The 21,553-nt window shown below is 45.9% G+C and overlaps 1 protein-coding gene across 2 annotated transcripts; it reads left to right on the top strand.

Annotated features, from left to right (window-relative positions):
* Positions 1-386: 386 nt before the first annotated feature.
* ZNF598 (zinc finger protein 598, E3 ubiquitin ligase) lies at positions 387-20,874 on the top strand. 2 transcript variants are annotated; one of them, XM_059716490.1, is made up of 13 exons: positions 387-630; positions 5,165-5,277; positions 6,907-7,036; positions 9,100-9,311; positions 10,994-11,211; positions 11,753-11,870; positions 12,306-12,347; positions 12,935-13,113; positions 14,008-14,089; positions 14,757-15,526; positions 16,528-16,657; positions 17,925-18,069; positions 18,218-20,874. In XM_059716490.1, exons 1-13 carry the CDS (start codon positions 457-459, stop codon positions 18,563-18,565), a joined length of 2,661 nt encoding a protein of 886 aa, XP_059572473.1. In that variant the 5' UTR covers positions 387-456; the 3' UTR covers positions 18,566-20,874. The 2 variants fall into 2 exon arrangements, with proteins under 2 accessions (XP_059572473.1, XP_019350102.1); XM_019494557.2 differs by lacking the exon at positions 12,306-12,347 and having other exon boundaries at positions 388-630.
* The last annotated feature ends 679 nt before the right edge of the window (positions 20,875-21,553 follow it).

Raw genomic sequence — 21,553 nt, 5'->3', positions numbered from 1 at the left:
TCTGGCGTCTGTTGCTAGGATACGGTTGCCCCCAGAAACCCATCACCAGTAGGTGATGGGGAGCCTTTAGGGGCATACTCCTGACATCCCCCAGCCACCCCAAGGACCTTGTGAGCAGCCCCACACACAGGAGGCCATTTTGCCCCTTTGAGGCTTCACATCCCGCCCTTAAAGCACAATATCACCTCTGGGAGGACTCCAGGTAAGCTAGGGTCAGCGAGATGCGGCTAGAGGGGCCCTACCAGCTGCGGCGCTCTGTATCCCGCCTGTCACTGGTTCCCGGCTGGGCGGTGCCGCTCTAGGCAGCGTCTCTATGATGAGCCCGCGGACGGCCTGTGGGAGCGTTCCGCCCCGCCTCTCTCTGGCGGGAGGCAGGGCGGCGCTCTAGCCCGCGCCTCGCTGTTCGGGGGCGGTTGCTAAGCGGTGCGGTGCGGGCCTAGGCCGCGGCGGGCCGCCATGGCCGCCTCCCCGAGCCCGGCGGCGGACGGGCCGTGCGTGCTGTGCTGCGGCGAGCTGGAGGTGGTGGCGCTGGGCCGCTGCGACCACCCCATCTGCTACCGCTGCTCCGTGCGGATGCGGGCGCTGTGCGGGGTGCGCTACTGCGCCGTATGCCGCGACGAGCTGGCCCAGGTGAGGCCCGGCCCGGCCCGGGGAGCCCGAAACGTCCTTTTTTCACCTGGAAAATGGGTTTTTTATGTGTATAAAGATGTCGCTGATAATCGTGAACGAGAACGGGGGTGGGGGGGGTGAAGGGGATCACCTGTGCGCTCTTTTCCTTCCTTTGATTTTAATTTCCTTTAAGTCAAGCCGCCTCGTTTCCTGGCATTAAGAGGAAGCGTGCGTTTCGGGCTGTTGGATTCTAGCTACGCTTTTAAATTTGGGGAATACCCAAATCTTCATAGAAGGAGTCGGGTGGGACGGGACCTTGCAGATCTTCAGGGCCGACCCCCGCCTGGGCAGGAGGAAACTGGGCTCAAGTGACCCCGGCCAGGTCGGCATCGAGCCGCTTCTTAAAGCCCCCCAGGGTCGGAGCCAGCACCACTTCCCTTGGGAGTCGGTTCCAGGTCCTAGCCGCCCTGACTGTGAAGTCGTTCCTGCGGATGTCTAATCTAAACCGACTCTCCAACAACTTGTGGCCGTTATTCCTTGTTATCCTGGGGGGCGCTGGGGGAAACAAGGTCTCCCCAAACCCTTCTGGTCCCCCCTAGTGAGTTTATAGACGGTCACCAGATCCCCCCTCAGCCTTCTCTTGTGGAGGCTGAACAGGTTCAGGTCCCGTCGCCTCTCATTGTAGGGTCTGCCCTGCTGCCCCGATCATGCGGGTGGCCTCCTCTGGACCCTCTCCATGCTGTCCACATCCCTCCTGAAGTGCGGTGCCCAGAACTGGACGCAGTACTCCAGCTGCGGCCTGACCCGTGTCACGTAGAGAGGGAGGATCACCTCCTTGGCCCTGCTCGAGATGCACCTGCGGATGCACGACAGGGTCCGGTTAGCCGTGCCGACCGTGATCTTGTCATCCCTGCTTTCGCCTGCCTGCTTGGTTCCGTCCTGGTTGCCTCGGGGTCTGTGTTTTTTGCGGTCTGCTTTCTCTTTCCAGCCGCTCATTCTCCGTCCTTTTCTTTTTGGCAGTTCAGGCTTCCGCTTGGACCCCTGCCGTTCTCTCTCTTTCTCTCTGCACCTCGTATTGTTTCGCTGTTCACCCTGCGCCAGAGGGAAAGTACGCTAATCCAATATGAGGTGCAGAGAGAAAGAGAGAGAACAGCAGAGGTCCAGTCTCTGCTAAGACAGCCAATATGGCAATTATGGAAAGTTATATTAAATATATAAGCTTGAGGGAAGGAAAGGCACAGGGAACTAAGTAACCTTTCAACTTTTGTTGGGTGGTTTGAATGAAGTCAGTGACTCATGTAGATGAGCTTGAAGGGTTCACAATAATAGATGTCCACATCGCTAAAAAAACATTCCATAATTGCCATGTTGGCTGTCTTAGCAGAGATGCCAAAAATGGAGACTTAATAGGCATCTTTATCCTGAGCAGTAGGTTTTCTGGGTCAGAAGTACGGCACATTGATGAGGGCAATAGAGGCAATTTGCACCGGTGCTTCCTGCTAATACTTAGTTTTCAGAACTTCTGATCTTTCAAGAATGTTAAATTTGCATGAAAAAAATGGCAGTCTTTATTGTAGCGTTTGCAGAGAGAGACAAGCCTGTTAAGGAATACAAATCGGCAGCAGAATTGAATGCCTGAAATGGTATCCTAAAAATGAGTTAGGGATGCATGCAAGGAAATGAAATGCAGCTAGTCCTTTTTTTCTTGGCAAAGGAAGAGCTCCTCCTAAGTAACTGAAAAAACGCCGATGCAAACAGTTTACTGTGATCATTTAGGCATCATGAAGGTTTTGGCCACATACATAAGAGACTGAGATTTTGTGGAGGCCAGGAATCTGTTGTTTGTTTTTTGCCACCACTGCATAAACTTGTTGAGGATAATGGAGAAGGCCTCTTGCCAATTTATTTAAATTCCTGTTGGGGGGTTTTGCTAGAATGCCGATGGAGAATTTTTTTTTTGTTTAATGCATATCTCTGCAGCTGCTCTGCCTTGGGCTCGAAGGACTCCAGTTCAGTTGTTGACCTTGCTCTGATGTCCCTTCCTGATTCATGCTGAAGGACGACCAAGCTGGGGGCTGAGGAAAAGCAACTTGGGAATTATGTAATGAATCAAAGGCATTTGGATTTCTCCACATGTTGGGATAAGAGCCAAAAGCCTTACTGGCATGAAGTGGGAGAGTGGGTTAAGATAGAGTAGTCGTCTACCTTCAGTTAGTTGTAGTCTCACAGAACGTGAAGTTAAAGTAACAGGAGATGTAAGAAGCCGTATTTAATTTTTTTGAAACGGTTTTATTTCAGAACATAACACTTTAAATACATGTGGCCTTGGAAGGAAGAGTATCTTTCTACAAAGAAGCCTAGAGAGAGAAGGTGGTAATGCTTTTGGGGTGGCAGGTGCTTCAGAAAGCAGATAAAAAGACTGGTCTTGCTCCACAGAAGCTCCTCCACGTTGGAATAGTTCTCCCAGTCCGTTTCAAGGCTGTGGTGAGAAGGAAGGTCTTTGAGCAGCATGTCTGCATCCTACTTCTGGAATGCAGCAGCTGTGCAGTTTGGATGTCCGAACGCTTCATAGCAGCGCTCCTAATGCCCTCGCACCCCGTCATTCCCCTTTCCTCAGTGTTTCTGAACCTTCTGAGTGCCATGTCAGCAGGCTGGCTCATTGACAGGCTGCTTGGCTAGGGTTCCTGTCTGTGTACTGTCTCAGGCCAAAGACAGTCTAGTGTGCCACAGAGTCGAAGCATCGTGCGCGGTGGTTGAAGGAGAACTGATCTGGCGTGTAAAAGGCTTGTTTGTAACTCGGGCATTCTCAGAGAGAGAGCCCTATCATTGTGGACTTCTGAGCATCCAGTTTCCTGCTGCTGTTTTAGTGCCTGTTGTCTAAGGGAGGAGCAAACCGATGTTTTTGTTCTTCCATCTGCTGGACTTAGTCATAGGAACAGCTCATTAGCCTCAGCATTCTTTGGCTTTGTAGTAATGGCTATATTTCATGGGCTCAGCCTTGGTTCCTTAGGCCATCTTTCTCTCATTAAATCAGCCCTTTATTGTAACTGCCTGGAACATCATCTCTAGCTATAGTTTTTCTCTCTCTTTCAGCCCTGCTGTAATGCTGTTCTGTCCAAAAAACATCACCCAGTACATGTGGGCTGTGCCAAAAAAATAAGGCTTTGAATGAGCAAGAGACAGGTACAGGCATTCTAGCTGGGTTGTGTCTGTTAGCCTGCATAGTCTTTGCGTGTGATCAGGAGGGGCAACGAGGAAAATAGGGCATTACTGAATCTCAGCTCTCGACATGCTGGATAGCGCAGGTGGAAGCGGCTAAAGTGATGGCCAGGGATTATCAACCTTATCTTAATGGGTAAAGGTAGGCTTAGAGATAAATGGCAGTGAGGTGTATAGTGGAACAGGAAAACAAGATGTATTTGTTTTGGTCACGTGCACCTCCAGGTGTTCGTCTCGGAAATGATTTATTTTTGGTTGAATGAACTTTAGAAGAAGCCAACAGCCATGCATTGCCCTGTAAAATATGCACTGTGTATGCTTTGATTGGAGATGGGGCCGTAGGTGAATGTGTGTGGGCGTGTTATATCATTCTTCAAACTGCTGTAGTCAGTGGTTTTGATTCTCCTGTAACACGTGCTGCCTGCCAGCAGTGAATCACTTACCTGTAAAAGTTCACTTCAGGCTGAATTTAAAAGCTTATTTTTTAAGTTGCATTTAAATAGGGTCAGATACTGATGAATGGATGAAAAAATACCTTTGACTTTTGATGAACTTATTGTACACCTTTTACGTTTAAAAAAAAATAAGTTTGAGAGATCACTGCGTCCATGCAGTGTTCTGCTCTTGTTTTGGTTGATTTAAAAGGATCACGCTATCAAGACTTCAGATCATTACAGAACACACACAGGTTCTCTTACTCCTTCAGGAGAATTCTGCCAGCAGGATTCATTACTTCTGAATTAGCAGGAGTGTGTTACAGGCACAGATAATACTTAATAACTGCTATTAAGGAGTTGTTGCAAGGTATTTCTTGAATGACAGACGGACATGGCTAACTACCTCTCTCACTTTCAGAATGTCAGCTGAGAAACACTTAGATGTTACCTGTGTTAATGTTTCTGAACTGGCGATGCAGGTGATTCTGGCTTTTGAATGAATGATAATGCTGATTTGTGTTTCTGAGGTTCCTGGTTGCTTAGGAGCGAAGAGGCATCATTACTGGTGTGCTTGTTTCTCTGTAAACAGTACCTGCACTCAGGGTGCATTTTCATTTACTAATCTGTTGAAAATCTCTTTGCGTGTCTTCATGATTGACTCTTGCTAACTTGTATTTTCTTGATGAGATTCTAGGTAATGTCACTGATGTCTTGTATGCAAACTCTGTGTGTTGCCTTCTAGTAATACGCAGGGTAGGAGCATCACTTCGGTTTAAGAATTCACTATATGCTTATCAGTATTCACAGTGATTTTTAGCTTGTACTGCTGATATATATGAGCATAGCTTCAAATAAAGTTGGTGTGCTTTCTCTAATCCTTTCTGTTGTGTTGTCTGTAGGTGGTCTTTGGAAAGAAGCTTTCATCTTTCTCGACAATAGTACTCAACCAGCTGCAGCATGAGAAGAAATATGACATTTATTTTGCTGATGGAAAAGTGCATGCGCTTTATAGGTAAATCATAGTGCTCCTGCCATAACCAAGCATCTCTCCAGCAGCATCTTCTTGTCCCCTTTGAGTGCAGTAGGAAACATGCAACTTCATTTTGTCCAACTGAAATGGCTGGTGTGCTGTGTGTGTGCTTGGTACCATGCAGAAATAAGGGAAATGGGAGCAGCGCGGGGAAGATCAGGCTGGTGTGTCTGGGAGTCTACAAGGCCGCATAAGGACTGAGGTCTGGAAACATGCATCCTTAGTCTAAAATCATCAGTCTTCAGATGCTTTGTGCAGAAACTCTGCTCTCTCATTAAAAGTTGCTTTTCCATCTTCCCATGAGCACAGCTACTGATGGTGGGTTTTCTGAGTCACAGTAGGGGAAAATATTTTATTATTTTTAATCACACTGCACTTAGTGCCTAAAGATCAGCCAGTAATTGGGTTGCATTGTGCTAGGCACTATGCATATGCAGAGTAACAGCTATTTACAGTCTAAAAACAAGAGAGAGACAGGGTGGAGAAAGGGTGTATAACACTGAGCAATGGAATGGCAGTGAATGTCATGCTTCGCAGTACTGTTGGGCTGCATTTAATTAGAAGTAGATCGGGTGAATGGAAAGAAAAATTAAGGGAGTCAAGATGAGACGGGGCATCCAGTACTTTATTTGGAGGCTAGCACCACATATTCTGCTTTGTTTGGCCCAAGGACAGAACTATGGTGATGCATCTATTGCCTCGTGGTTCATATCTGCTGCAGTTTGTTGGCCTATGGACCTAGAAGGGAAAATACATAGCACATTGGATTAAAGTTTTGCATTTATGCTGGGATGGTACTCTCCAGAACAAAAGGAGTTTTGTATGAATGAGTTTCCACTACCTAAAGATGAGGAAAAACCAAGTTACTGATGCTTAGCCACTAGCAGGATAAGTAGGAAGCACGTTCTGATTGATTACCAACCGTGACTGCCCAGAGCAAGTATTTAGTGATGTGTCTGCAGAAGTTGTGTTTTTGAAAGCTCAAACCCAAATGATTTGTCACTAGGGTTTTTAATTCAATGAGTAGAGTAGAATTGTCACTCCATTAGGCACGACTCATTAAGTTCTCTCTAAGTGGACAGGCCAGTGATCCTTCTGTTCCTGTTGGGGGACGTGGGATTTTACTTGCTTCCTTTTCTAGTACAGGAACTCTTCCCCTCCACCTCACCCCCCATTGTTTTTTAAATTCCCCAAAGGTAGTGCTGGACAATAAAATATAGATGCGATATTGTATTAATTCATACCTAACAAAGTTATTTGACTTTGCAGGGAACTTGCTGCACAGTCATTTACTGCCCATTCCTAGGTTGTATGCTGATATTATTGTATTGGAAGTGATATCTGTACAATTCTGCTTCTAAAACTCATGCTTCCATGCAATTTAGTTCTTGTTTCCTCTTGAGGTAGCCCAGGATAATTTTGGAATTAAAATAATTATAGTCTCCTTATATTAAAAGTTGCTGTGGCACCTATAACCGTGTGGCATTGTGTTATGCAATAGACTAATAAAATGTTTTGCTCGTTAATGTAACACCATCTAACATGTAAGGTTTTAGGCAAAAGATTTTAAATAACCTGGATAAATTGTCCTTTGATTTATTTGTCCCTTAGGAAACTACTACAGCACGAATGCCCTCTCTGTCCACATGTGCAGCCATTCAATACCGTTGTGGAGCTGGAGCAGCACATGAGAAAACAACATGAACTCTTCTGTTGTAAATTGTGTGTCAAACACCTGAAGGTGAGCCCTAAACATGTATTTAAGACTCAGAAAAAAGAGGCTTAATTATGTGGGAACCTTTCTTGGAAAGAAGGATACTTGATGGGGGTTACCACACAGAATGGTATGGGGACTAGGTACAATTTCTTTCAATCCACCTGTTGTGTCTGAGTGAGTTTCAGCCTCTTCTATCCATCAGTTTTCAGAAACTAGTTAATAAAAGCTACCCATCTGGGCTCTGCTTTAAGTATGAAAATATTTATAGCTCATCCAGCCTAAGATAACTTTATGAAGATAGCTCTGGTATGAATAAATACCATGTGTTGAGCTTCCTGCTGGCAGTCGCAGCAGAAAATCCAGCCGTAGAGAGTGGCCGTTTATAGAACTTTCCTCACTATTTTTGCTGTGATTTAAAAAAAAAAACAACAAAACTAATTCCACGCAGTGTTTGGGCAAATTCAGATTAACAAGGTGCATCACAGAACCTCAGATTTCTCTTTGAGAGATCCGAACAAACTCAGAAATGTTTAACACTTGCAGGTAGGTCATGGGGATAGGGTGGGGACACTTTTTTAAAAGTGTGTTAATTCATTATCTGGTAGGACTGCCCAGGCCAGATCTCTTCTCTCTTGGTTTGCATTATTGGTGGTGGTGATATGGGGGATGAAACCTGTGCTTGCCTGAAGCTTGGACATGTTGTCTTTAACTTGCTTGTATGTAGTATGACTAGTGACTGCGTTCAAATCTGTCATGCAGCTTACCAAAACTAGTATTGCACTCCATTGGAAAGCTGAATTGTTTTGAGCAGGTCACAGTGGGCCTTAAAACTGCTGATCTCACTAGCTTTGTTTACTGCCTGGATTCCCTTTTAACAATCCATTACAATAGCCATTGAAAAGGCAGTGCTTTATACTAGCTTAAATTCCAGCTTTCAAAAAATAGAAAGAATCACTCCATCTCTAGTGGTTTGAGAACTGGCTAAAATTGCCAGCTACCACTTGATTCCTCTAACCTCTGATGCTCATCAGTACTGGTTAGCGTGGAGTGAAGGAAGTCTTCAGAAAATGAAGAAAAGACATTGAGCACCGTATGCACAGGTTGGTGGCTTGTTTCTTGCTTTCACTGAAACTGAATAAGAAAGATCAAACTGGACAAGAGCACGTGGGTAGGTAGCTGCCGTTGGGAAGAATTAGTCTGTAGTCATCTGTCCTGGTAAACAATCAGAACAACAATAATGACAACAGCAGTTGCACAGCATTTTACATTTTCAAGAAGCTATGCATCTTTATTTTGGGAGAACTAATTTACAGTAGCTGGTGCCATTAGGGTAGTTTCATTGCTCAGTGGAACTAAGATCTGGTTGTCTAATCTGTTGACATTAGTGAAGTCAAAGCAACCTCTGCCTCTCACAACTTTTAACGCTGTTTGTCTAGACAATGTGCATTTTGAGTAGCCGTTACCCTTTTTGTGGAATATATGGCTTTGTAACAATGAAGTTCAAGCACTTATTGCACCAGTGCCTGTTGTATCTTCTTGGCATCTTTAGTGTTGCAAGAACCCTTCCTGCAGAAATAAATTGCATACCAAGAGTGACAGGGTACTGGCTAGTGCAGCAATTGTGCACTGAACCATATGTCTTCTACGTGGGTGTGGCCTCCTATAGTGACACGGGGGATGCTGCTGAATGCATAGGAGACTGGCTCATTTCGTTTTGTTTCTCTCAATCTCGGGTATGCAGAATATTAAATCTAAATGCAACCCTCTTACGATGATTATAAGATTTTTTTTTTTTTTCACAATTTATAGCCCATACTTTGCTACGTCGTGCTACCATGTGGAACAGAAGTAAAAGGATGATCCTGCTTTTATTGCTCAGAGTGAACAAAGTATATTAGATTAAATTTGCATAGGGGACTTGATGCAAACTGATTCAGTGAATCATTCAGGTGTAGACTATATATGGTTGCTTTGTGTTCTGCTGGCTCGAGTGGGAGTAATTTTGTCCACTGACATGATAGAACCTGATTTATTCCAGCAATAAGTTTTGCCTATGTCTGCTGACCTGAGGTAACTTTTTCTTGAAGATCTTTACGTATGAACGTAAGTGGTACTCTCGCAAGGACCTGGCTCGACATCGAATCCACGGGGACCCAGATGACACATCTCATCGTGGGCACCCCCTGTGTAAATTTTGTGATGAGCGTTACTTGGACAACGACGAATTATTGAAACACCTGAGACGAGATCACTATTTCTGCCATTTTTGTGACTCAGATGGTGCTCAGGAATATTACAGGTTTGTGGGACTGGCTGAGTTGGGTTTCTCTGTATTCGGCTTCAGATGGAAGGCTTGTGGCATCTACCATCAGTTTGTGAGACAGGAATATCTAAATGGACCTTGGGCAACTGTGTGAGCACCTTGGCTGTAATCTTTACTTTTGAATTTATAGTGAGAATGGGACCTTTGAACTCACAGGTCCACCTTTGTTCTCCTGGGCTGAGCTATTAAAGACTTGCTTTACTGGAAAGGACATGTATAGCTGCTATGACATTGCCCTGCAGACTGATCTGCTAACTTCTAAAAATTATCTGAAACCCTAGCTGTGTGTCTTAGGTGCCAGTAATAAGCACAGCCCCATCCGCACTGTGGGGGTTTGGACTAGTATTTTGTGCTAAGCAGCTGTCCCTTTGGATACTGCAGAGTCCTGTGTGGCCAATAGGAAATTCTGAATTGCTACATTTTTGTTCTAGTAAAGGGATGTTTTTAAGTACCAGGAAAAGAAATAGAATAGCAACTACTGAAAAAACATAAGCAGTGCCACACTGGGTCAGACCAGTGGTCCATCTAGGCCAGTATTCTGTCTCCAGCAGTGGCAAAAGTGTATGCTGTAGAGAAGGGAAGCATTGAACCAGTTATCTAGAGCGATCTGTACCCTATTCAGCACCCTCCCTGGTATCCACCATTTTATTGGGTTAGAGATGCCAGAGGAAACATCTCCAGCCTTTCTGTTCAGTGGCCATTGAGAGAGAGTTCCATAGCTGTTAGGGGCTGGAAGGGACCTTACAGGTCATTGGGTCTAGCCCTCCTGCACATGGGCAGGAAAGACTGCTGGGATCAAAGGATCTATCATCCTTGAGTTTATCTAGTCCCTTTTTAAACCTGACTGTGCTGTGTGCATGTAATACAAACTGTCTGCCTGTATTAAAATCCATATGTTTAATAACTCCCCTTCGCTTTCAGGTTTTATGTGAATTAGTATTTAATTGTTGGGAGAAGCATCAAGTTTTGGCAGCTGGGCCCAGGCTATTTGGGAAGTGGACCTGTGAGATTTAGGAAGGCGTAATGGGTGATTTAGGACTATGGCATGAACATGCTAGATAGATGTTACTGCTGGTCACTTCACTATACATTATTTCAGCTGTGGACTTCTGAGCTGCCATCATTATAAATGGTTGAGTATGAATGTGTTGGGACGAGCAGGGCAGTTCACTCATCTTGGAACTATTGCTTTGCGGTCTCTACAGACTCAGATCCTCCTGCGTCAGCTTACAGCTGAGTCGTATTCTTAGTTTTCTCCGCGTTTGGGCTGTCGAAAAGCATTAACAGCAATTAAATTCTGGATTGCAGTTCTGAGGCCAGGAGGAAAGGCTGTGGCAGATTTCTGCAGCTGTGTAATAAGTTAGCCCTGATGGCCTAAGGTATGTTTTAGGAGAAGAAGATGTGAATACAATTGACTGTAAGGAAAAGATTTTTTATGCAAGGCAAAACATGATGTTAACTGAGGCACCATACAGTGAATTTAGCTTAACTTCTCAGTGCCATAACTTAAGTCATGTTATGAGTGTGGATAGGCGGAGAATTGAATACAATTTAAATTGCTATTTTGATGTTAAAAATTGTTATCACTTCAGCTTACAAATAAATATTTCTTACGTCAGCATGCCCTAGAGCTAAAAAGTTGGTCTTTCTTCTTCCAGTGATTACGAATACCTCCGTGAACACTTCCGTGAAAAGCATTTCCTTTGCGAGGAGGGACGGTGCAGTACAGAACAGTTCACTCATGCTTTCCGTACAGAAATAGATTACAAAGCTCACAAAACAGCCTACCACAGCAAAAACAGAGCTGAGGCCAGGCAGAACCGGCAGATAGATCTTCAGTTTAACTACGCTCCCAGACACCAGCGGAGAAATGAAAGTAAGTTGGACTGGAGAAAAGGTGACATGCAGAAATATGCTAATTCTCCCAAAACTTCTAGAAACATGGCCTATTCGTGGTCTGAAACATGGTATTTGCCATTTCAAGAACTGGTGGATATTTTCATGGCTGACTCTTTGATCCACTGTACAATGATGTGGTATGTAGAAGTCTGGGTTTAAAGCAGCAGCAAGCATGGAGCTTATGTTCAGAGCAGTATGTGCTGTATTAAGAGTGTGGCGACTAATGCACAAGCAGAAGAAGGTTTGTGCGTGTGGAAATCTCTGCATATCAAATTATCCCAAACATGCGTCACAGATCTGCAGCACAGCGCAGCACATCTGTATGCTGCCAAATGTGCTTGAATTCAGTAATTACTGTATAGATGATCTAATCTATGGCGTGCAGTTGATTGAAAGTCAGGAAAGGTCTTTAAGTGCTGGTACATTCTAGCTTCTTTCAATCATGTAGGGAAGGAGGGTGTTACCCTGAGCCTGGATTAAAAAATAACTTTGAGAATGCTGCCATGCCTCCTGTTCAGGTGTTGTAACTGGAGAGGACTACGAAGAAGTGGAAAGGTATAACAGACAAGGAAGACCAGTTAGAACATCAGTCCGAGGAGGACAGCAAAACAGAAGAGGCAGCTGGAGGTATAAGCGGTAAGTAATACCATTTGTAGAACTGCTGGCTGCACATGCAGTGTTTTCTTCTCTTGGTGGGAGGGCAGGCATGGAGGAAGTGCAAGGCAAGGCAGTTGCAATGTGCCACCTCCTTAATTAAGGATCTTGCTAGCTTTCATTATACTGTCTGGGCATCGCACAACACTGAATGCAAACTAAATAATTGTTTCTGAATTTCTGCGCTCTGAGCCTGTCAGAGACTACGTTAGTCTTAACATTTCCTGAGCTCTGCAGTGCGTGAGCTAGTATAATTTAGAAATGTCTAGTTTTCAGATGATTGTTTTCATGCCTAACTATTGTATTAGAATTTTTTTGCAGTAACTCAAGAGGGCTTTATAGGTTTACCAGGCTTTTTTGGTCTAGAATATCATTCAATTCCTGTTCTAAGGACCATGCTTTTCATTGAACTAACAGATCTCTGGGTGGCCAGACTGAGTGCTTTGGAAAAAGGAGAGGGTTAAGTATTGACATGAAACTTTTTCATTTATATGTCTCTTCATCCACACAAGATTTAAGTGCTTTATGCATATTGCGCATCTCTTTTCCTTCTTTTCTTGCTGGGCAGTCAACGGTGCGTTCATTTTTGGTATTTTCACTGGGGAAAATCCATCTCCAAACACTATGTATGTTGGTGTGTCGCATGTGGCTCTTGCATGTGTTGAAAGTTCATGACAAACCATTTTACAATGAGTTACTTGGACCCACCAATGAGATTTTCATACCCTGAAAATGAATGGAAGAGATTGTTGTTCCCATGCATCCCTGATTATTGTCATTCCTAGCCCACCTCGGTTACTTAGATGTTAGCACTGGGTGTGGATCTTAAAAGAACCAGTGGATGAATGTTGCCTGTTCTACCACAAACTGAACTGGGACGTGATATAAGGTGAAGTCAGAGAGTTCCAGTTTGAGCCATCTCCAGGAGGTGGCAACATAAGACAGTTGACAAAAGGTTGTTTGCAAAATGTGAAGGGACGTGAGTTGGAGACAAAGACACTTAACAGTCCTTCTGTTTGATAAGACAATCTGTCCTGTCTCTCTAGGGAGGAGGAAGACCGAGACATTGCAGCAGCAGTCAGGGCATCCATAGCAGCAAAGCGACAAGAGGAAAAGAAGCGGGTAGAGGATAAAGAAGACAGCAGTCGAGGGAAAAAGGAGGAATTGAGAGATGCAGAAACTTCCAATGCGAAGCGAGTGCCAAAGCCTTCATCTGAAGCTACGGGTTAGTTGTGTGTGTGTTCATGCTGTGAGCTGCAGGGGCTGACAGCAGATGTGGGCCCAGTCTTGCTAGGGTGTGAATACTCTACAGTAGGCATTGAAGGAAGCTTTTGGATATTAAGGATCCTGTCTGGAGACATTTTCACCAGTGTTGTCCTCCCTTGGAAAGTGTAGGAATGTGCTAGGTTTCCTAAAATGGTTTTGGCTAGACATACAGAGTCACAGCTAACCTAACGAGGCTGCACAGCACGTCACACATATAATTAAATGAAAGTGCCTGCAGTCTCCCGCTGTGGTGTGCAGACCACTGCTGCAACAGAGTCCTCCTTGGCTCAGCTACGGATTTAAACATAACATACAAACATTGCTCCGTTGCTTTCATCCTCTGCCCTGAGTATAAAGGTTTCCTGTGAGGTGTATTTAAATCTTCTTCGTATTATAAAAATGAGCAGAAGGGATGGGATGAAAAGAAAGGCCTTGAGAAAAGGGTGTTGCTGCACCGGATGGAATATTACTTGTTCCTACTGTCGGTGTTCCAGGGATGCCGAATCATAAAACACTGAATAACCTCCATGGGATTAGTATCTCTATTTGATTTATTTTTGAAGTCTGGAATAAAGCGCCATTGATGTTTTTCCTAACTATAGTTAACTTGTTACACCCAGGGCCAGGCGAGCTAACAGTGCATACAGTTAGCTGCATGCGGGGGTGGGGAGGCAGCTGTCCATTTCTTAATTGCCTGCTTGTTTCGTTGGATCGGAACACCCTGGTTAACAGCATCACCAGCTACTAGAACCGGAACCTGCCAATGCAGTCGTGACATGACAAGAGTTTCAGGACTGAAACGAATGGATTTGGGTTAAAAGCCTTTCTTTCGTCTCTTTTTTTGTCATTTAAGTTCCAAAAGAAGCAGCTGCTAATGGTCCTTTAAGCCAAGATAACTTTCCAGCAATTGGCTCGGCAGTGGGATCCCTTCAAGGGTAAGCTTGAGTAAAGATTATAGCAACATGAAGGCCATTTCATTAGCTCACTTGGGTCCCAGACTTTCCAGGTAGCTGTTTCACAGATGATTTGAACTGCAAATTATTTAAGAAAATTGCCCTTTTCTCCTACAAACTCTGGCTGTACAAGCCCCACGTGGCCTCGGCGTTACTGCTTAATACGATGTCACTTCCCGTACTGGCTAGATTCAAGCACCCCCTCCTAATCCCTCATTCCAGCCTCTTGGACCGTGCCTTCCCCTGCTGTTGTCCTGTGGTTCAGCTCAAGCAGATAGTTACCTTGTACTGTGAGAGCACAAATGTGCATCTTCCCATGAAGTCAGCTGTGCTTCCTCAGGTAGCCACTGGAGCACTGTAAAGCCATGTCTGCAGTACTGATGTGGAGTGTGAGGGTTTGAAGGCAGGTTGGGCCAGAGATCATGAAATGGTACTTTTAATCTAGCCTGACATCTTCGAGGAAAGATTTTTATTTCAGGCAGACCTTGGTGATAAGCACATGTTAAGACTGTCTGGAAGATTAATGCACATCTTTTTAAAGTGAGAGTTGAAAGAAATTGCAGTTGGATACTTGGGTTCTTTGAGCCTGGTGCATTTGTGCTGTCCCTGCAGTAGCTTTGTGACTTACCATATTTTGTGTTTTCGGTAGTTGCAGCGCTGCTCAGCCGGTGTCTGTTAAGCTGAAGGAAGAAGACTTCCCGAGCCTGTCCTCTTCAGCAGCACCCACGGTCTCGACTGGGCTGCCTCTGACATACACAGTTACTGCAAAGAAAACAGCCTTCCAGGAGGAGGACTTCCCAGCGCTAGTGTCTAAAGTCAAACCTACCAATAAAACCGTATCGAACATCACATCTGCATGGAACAATGGTTCTAATAAAAACGTGGTTAAAGCCATCGGTTCTAGCAGCTCCAGTTCAAACCAGCTGGCCAAAAAAGCAGCTCCCCCCAACAGCAGTAAAGGAGGCAAGAAGAGCAATAAATCCCCTCAGTCGGATGATGAAGACGCCGGCAATGGCTTGACAACCCAGAAAATCCGAAACGCACCAACAATGGTTGATGTGTCCTCCTTGCTGGCAGCTTCTACCTCACAGACTTTTACGAAAGTGGGCAAGAAAAAGAAGGTGGGGGTGGAGAAGCAAAGGCCACCCTCCCCGCCCGCGTCGGAGGAAAACTCCCCACCTGGATCTTTGGAGAAGGTGGTAGAAGCCAAACAGATGCCAAATGCCCTTGCAAATGTTCAGGCCCCAGACCGATCTGCGGCAGTCATGAATGGTCACTCAGAGAAATCGGTAGCAGTTTGTAATACACCCAAAGAGCCACCTGGCCTTAAAAAGCCTGCAGCAACTAACCAGTGCCCTTTACCTCAGGAAGACTTCCCAGCTCTCGGGAGCTCAGGACCAGCTAGGATGCCACCGCCAGGTAATCATGGCAAAAACCGGTTGTGGGGGCCGCTTGGAGAAACCTGCAGGAGATTCAGGGCAGTTCCTGGTAGCTCCCAAAGCCCCTCTTGGAATGGGAGCAGTTTCCAGGACTCGGGGTGAGGGTGGACAGTAGAAACATGCAGAGTGTGAACCACAGTGATCAGCTTGAAGCTCTCCCCTCCTGGTGCTGCTGCCCCATTCAGATCCCACCGAAATGAAGGTGCCTCTCTGAGAGCAGGGCCACTGTTCTCAGTTTGGGGCCGAGTTACAGATGAGCAGCCAGGCCCTAAATATTCCTGCTTCTCTGGGTCTGATGCGGTGTACCAGTATGCTTCATTATTCCACTAGCTAGTTCGGGACCCCTGTTTGCAGGGACAGTTACCTGTGACCCACCACTTGCACAACATAAACAGCAAAGAGGTTGTTGCCGCCAATTGCGCTAGACTCACAGGCACGCAATGGCCTTGCGTTCAGGGGAGGCTGCTCTGTCAAGTGCGGTGCAGCTTGTGGATCCAGTGCTGCAGTTGCCTCTCATGAAAGCAGCAACCCGGGGCAATTGGTAGCGTAGCCTTTCTGTTCCTTGCTGCTGTTTGGATAACAGCGGGTGGCAGCTTGTGGGGCCCTTCCCACTGTACGGTGCAGCAAGAGTGCAGAACTGACCTTCAGGGGCTGCCATGGACTCTTATTGTAACACTGGTTTTCACTGGGGCAGCCTGAGGGATGTCACCACTTCCTGTACCCGGCAGCAAACGGCTCTGTTTGATACTGCTTTCATTTCATACTTGAAAGCCAGTCAGTGTGCAGCCTTCTTCCTCCAGCTAGCATTGGTGACCTGCAGAGCAAGAGATTCAGGTGTACCTTTGTCTTCAGGTCCGGCAGGGTCTGTTCGGCTGTCTGAGCCTCATGCTCAGTGACACGCGATCACTGTTTAATCTCAGACACTTTGTGTTGCTGTGGATATAAGATCTAACCTGCATGGTCTGTGCTATTTTAATCCAGGCTTTAACTCCGTGGTGCTATTAAAGAGTCCGCCTCCAGGGCTGTCGGTGTCTGTTAGTAAACCACCTCCGGGGTTTCCTGTTATTCCATCCACCAACGTCTCTGAACCTGTCACTACATCTCTGAAAGAGTAAGTAAGGGTACTTGGATTGTGGGCATCAGCTTGCGTGCAGTGGGTATGCAGGTTCTGCGCTGTAGGGCCTCTTTACATTTCTTGCTTTATTTGAGGGGATTTTTCTGAACAGGTAAGATTTCAAAGGCAGATGCTGCGAGATAAGGGCAAGATCCAGATCTCTGCAGATTTTCCCTTAGCATCTGCTGGCCCAGTCCAGGAGAGATGGGGAAGGCTGAAGTACCCCAAGTCTTCATTGGAGGGTAAATGTATGCGACATCCACGCCAGGCAGAACCAACTCAGGCTTTCTTATATTTATCCCTAAATTTGCTCCTCAATCTCTATAGCATGATGTTTTTACAGCTTTGCCAGTGATTCCATGTCTCCTACGAGAGGAAAGAGTCCTCCTCTGGGTTGGAACAAGCACTTGGAAACTCACAGGAGGGAAGCGATCCCTGTACCATTAGGGCTTAAACACCTCCTTACGTTCGAAAAACATGTTGGCAGTTGTGGGCTCTCCAGCTGGTGCTACTGTGCTGTGCCAGTGCGCCCCAGGCAGGAGCTGGGTTGGAGCAGTCCAGAGCCCTCTTTCCATCCTGCTTCAGTTCCCGGCTTGTCAGACTCAGCACTGCTGAAGAAAGGAGCTGAGTCTTGCATTTTACCGCCATACTTGCAGCAACAAGGTGCTGCTGTCTTATTAGGAGGTCGCCTAGATCACAGAGAAACACCGCGTGAGTCTACAGATGGACACTTGTTCGTGGTGGGGACTTAGAAAGGAACATCGCCCTTCACATACTGTGGTTGGCTGCTTTGGTTGTGCCTGTATGGGGCGGGGAGGGCAAATGCTTTAAACTTGATCTAGCTAACGTGAGATGTCTATATTGGGATTTTGCCTCGAGGCAGCTATCTCCTGTGTGTGGTCCTGCTTTGAAAAAGCAACCTTTTCCGACTGTGGCAACAGTCTTTGTGGCACGTGTGTGTTAGGAGCCACCCCTCAGGAAGAAATAATTGCAGATCAGGCCAGTTCAAGTGAAGAATACCTGCATTTTGCAGGTGCGGTGTTCTCTCTGCCCAGGAAGAATGGGCACAGACCCCCTGACCCTTGGGGACAGTGTTCTGGCACGTCAGAGATGGATCTGCAGTGCTCACAGGAGTCCCTGGGTGGAGAGGGGAGCCATCCCTGGGAAGAGGAGGGCCAGGAAAGCTGGGACCAGCGTTGATGCTTTGCAGTGCCTTGTCGAGCACCAGAGCACTAAGATTAATGCAATTTCTTTCCAAACGCAGGCCAACCCCCTCACAAGGAACTTACTTGATACCTGAACACTTTCAGCAAAGAAACATCCAGCTGATCCAGTCTATAAAGGAATTCCTTCAGAGCGACGAGTCCAGATTTAACAAATTCAAGACTCACTCTGGGCAATTCAGGCAGGTAAGTTGGAGAGGGATCTTTGGAGCATGACTTCCTGTGGCAGGGCACTTAGCGTGGAGGCAGCACCCCGTGCAGAGGGTGGGCAGCACCGTCTGCCGGTAGCATCTTTCTCTCTTTGCTAATCGTGGCGATTCTCTTTGAACCAAAGGGTCTGATGTCCGCGGCGCAGTATTACAAGAGCTGCCGAGACCTGCTCGGGGACAACTTCAGGAGAATCTTTAACGAGTTGCTGGTGCTGTTGCCGGACACGGCTAAGCAACAGGAACTGCTTTCTGCTCACAACGACTTCAAAGTCCAGGAGAAACAAGGTTCCAACAAACCCAGGAAGAACAAAAAGAACGCCTGGGAAACCGACACCGGCGCCGACCTGGACTGCTGCATCTGCCCCACGTGTAAGCAGGTGCTGACGCACCAGGACCTCGCCACCCACAAAGCTCTGCACCTCGAGGACGAGGAGTTCCCGTCCTTACAGGCAATCAGCAGAATCATCAGCTAGCTCTCCCCAAGACCAATAAAACCGTCTCGATTGTATATGTGCACTTTCTGGAGCAGGGGTTGACACGTAGTGCAGCTGACTGCCTGTGCCAGTGGAGTAGTCATAGGTTACCATTAGAAGGCTCGGTGCGGTGCTGTCGAGGGACCGCCGGGCTGCAGCACGACCTAAAGAACATCCGAGAGGTTAGCTTCCCAGAAACACCCGGCTGGGAAGAGGCTGAAACAGCAGGCTCCTCAGGCAGGTTGGTCACCTTTCACCTTGCAAGATGCTGCAGCTGAGGAAACCGTTTGATTTGGATGTTAGCAGAGCAAGCCCAATACAGAAACGAGAGTCTGTTCTTTTAAAGGGGGGAGGGGGAGATGTCTGCTTCCTGGTGGTAGAAACCAGTGCAAAGGGCTGCAAAAGATTTTGTTTTTTCTTTTTTCTTTTTAATATTCTGGTCTGCGGTTACAGGCTGGTGCTGTGACCACAAAGATTGAGGGAGCTAGGTGCAAAGTAGAGGAGGGCAATAGGAGCTGCTCACTGGTGTGTCAGACCATTACAAATGCCCGTCGTAATCACCCGGCTGTTTATCTAGCAAAGAAGTGCTCCTGTCTGAACACCGAGATAATTATACTACTTGAATCGGACTGATCTCCGTGTGATTAATTGAACGTGAGATTTGAAGTTGCCTCCGACCTTTTATGTAACCGTTTTCGTTTATAGAAACTGATTTTTGTAGGGCTGCATGTAGACTAATAGTGTTCAAGGCTTTATTCTCCGTAAAGCACAGCTCATTCACCCTCCTTTTATTTAACGACTGCCCTGTTTCTAATTTCTTGGATGTGTTAATGGTATTAGCTCAAAGCAAATGGTATATTGGAACATTAAATGCTGCTGCTCACTGACCATGTTGTTATTCTGCAGTGCCTTTAAGTGCATTTATCTGTTTACAGTGGTCTGCACTAAAGAGGATTATTTGTTGAGAGCTGTATGGAGTGTTTACTTTCTATACCTCCTTTGGCGACAATGATCTGAAGTAGCTGTGCTTCTGCCCTTGGCATCTATAAATTCCAGCTCTAGAAGACAAGAGGTCTGTTAATCATTTGCAACACCTCCTCCTTCGGTAGCTTCAAGTTGATGGAGAAGGGAGTATGTCCCCTGTGGTGCACTTTCCCAGCTGCAGCTTCCTAATGTCTCATCCATACCACTCACGGCAGACCACCACTAATTGTCCTTGAGTAGGAATTAGGAAGCCATTTCTGTAGTTTCTGGTGACAAAACATTACTCTTCCATAAGCGTCGTGAATCTGTGCTCGTGCTATTCCCGAGGCCTTCGTCCCGGCTGCAGAAATCTGTTTTCCTTGCCTTCCCCTCTCTGATTGATTTTGTTTGACGCCAAACTGCAAAGATCTTTGGGTTTATTTCTTACCAAGTACTTAGGCCATTTTTGAATACCTGATCTTGTATCCTTAGTCACGGGGGGTAGGCTCTAGCCTCTGAAATGAGGACAGAATGTGATTTTTTTCCCCCCCCCCTGCCCCCCAAGGTTGCATCCTGCTGCATGATTGTGTCTAATAAGCATGAGTACGTTGCACATGGTAAGGTTGTTGGTTGTAGCCACGTTGGTCTAAGGACAGGCAGGCACAGTTCTTTGGGTAGATGTGGTGATTTTTTTTTATTGGACCAATGAAATAGTTGGGGAAAAGTTCTTTTGCAAGCTTTTGGGCACAAACTCCCTTCTTTAAGCATTGGGAGAGCCTGAAAAAGGGTGTTTGTGTCCAAAAGCTTGCAAAAGAACTTTTCCCCAACTGTTTAGCTGGTCTAATAAAAGATGCCACATCTACCAAAGAACCGTGCCTGCCTATTGCACATGGTAGTGCTTTTCAAATATCCGTTCCTGTCTTTTGAGTCGGCTGGCCTTGAAATAGAGCTGAGCTTTCTACACCAGCGCCACTACCACAACTAAAGTACTCTTACTAGGAAAGCACTTACCTGCTAATAATCTGTTCTGAGGCTTGCTGCCTGTAGTACCATAGTAAGCACTTGATCTACAATGTAAAGAGTTTTCTCTCCCCTTGACTCTCTGGCTTGTAAAGCTCCGAGGGGATGCAATGCATATGCTTTTGAAGGAGCATCCTTCCTACCCCTTCCCTTTACTTTCAGTTAGTTTCTTCCACGAGTTACTTGCTCCCCCTGGTGAATTGAGAACTTGAAGTGCTGCTGTAACTTCCTTGCAGTGACCAATTTATCCAGCCTGATGATGCCATTTCATTGTTCCTTGTGCACACCTCATTAAAGTATTACTGATTTTTGTTTTTTCCAGGCCACTTCTGTTCATTTTGAAATCTTTATTGAAAATAAGTTGCAGTTGGTACACGGACACGGAAAATACAGAGTCACAGGTTGTTCTCTCAAAAGATATATATACAAAAATTGTAAACATTTGCACTTGGCTCCATACACAATCCACTCTGTTGTACAATGCACACAGGGTTACTGGCAACTGCAACTCTTTGAAGCGGTCTGCTTGTCAAGAGAGGTATCTGCAAAAAAAAACTAGATCTGCAAACCACATTTGGTATCAGTTTGATATTTAAAAACTATTCAAGAATTTGAGGTTTAAATTCATATTGCAACAAAACACAGGCAGCTAAATTTGGGTTTCAAGTCAATGCATTCGAAGGCCACGTTTGAGCCTCAGGTGCGAAGGTTTCGGACAAAAGTAGCTCCAAAAAACGCTGTCTAGTAAAGTACCATGAATGAACATTCGTATGATGGAAATGAGCTAACAGGCTTCTCTATATACACACGCTATAGAAAAAAGACCAAGAAGCACGGGGTCCTGTAAGGTTCTTTCTATGGAAAAAGAACTGATTCCAAGGAAAGGACGACTTGGTGATGAATGGTTTGGCTGGTGCGGAGGTGATGACTACAGTTTATTTTAATAAAGTTCATCTCACACCTGCAGCAAACTGCAAGCCTGAACTTTGTGGGTGGAGAGGTGGA

This window comes from Alligator mississippiensis, chromosome 13 (genome assembly GCF_030867095.1).
Source record: "Alligator mississippiensis isolate rAllMis1 chromosome 13, rAllMis1, whole genome shotgun sequence".
Taxonomy (NCBI): Eukaryota; Metazoa; Chordata; order Crocodylia; family Alligatoridae; genus Alligator; species Alligator mississippiensis.
This window is presented reverse-complemented; position numbering and strand designations above follow the sequence as displayed.

What these genes read in the sequence shown, in the direction of transcription:
- ZNF598 (XM_059716490.1), top strand. Translation starts at nt 457, where the DNA reads ATGGCCGCCTCCCCGAGCCCGGCGGCGGACGGGCCGTGCGTGCTGTGC. An exon ending in AAAGTGCATGCGCTTTATAG is followed by an intron (nt 5,278 to 6,906) that starts GTAAATCATAGT and finishes TTTGTCCCTTAG; the next exon opens with GAAACTACTACAGCACGAAT. An exon ending in ACTCTGGGCAATTCAGGCAG is followed by an intron (nt 18,070 to 18,217) that starts GTAAGTTGGAGA and finishes TTTGAACCAAAG; the next exon opens with GGTCTGATGTCCGCGGCGCA.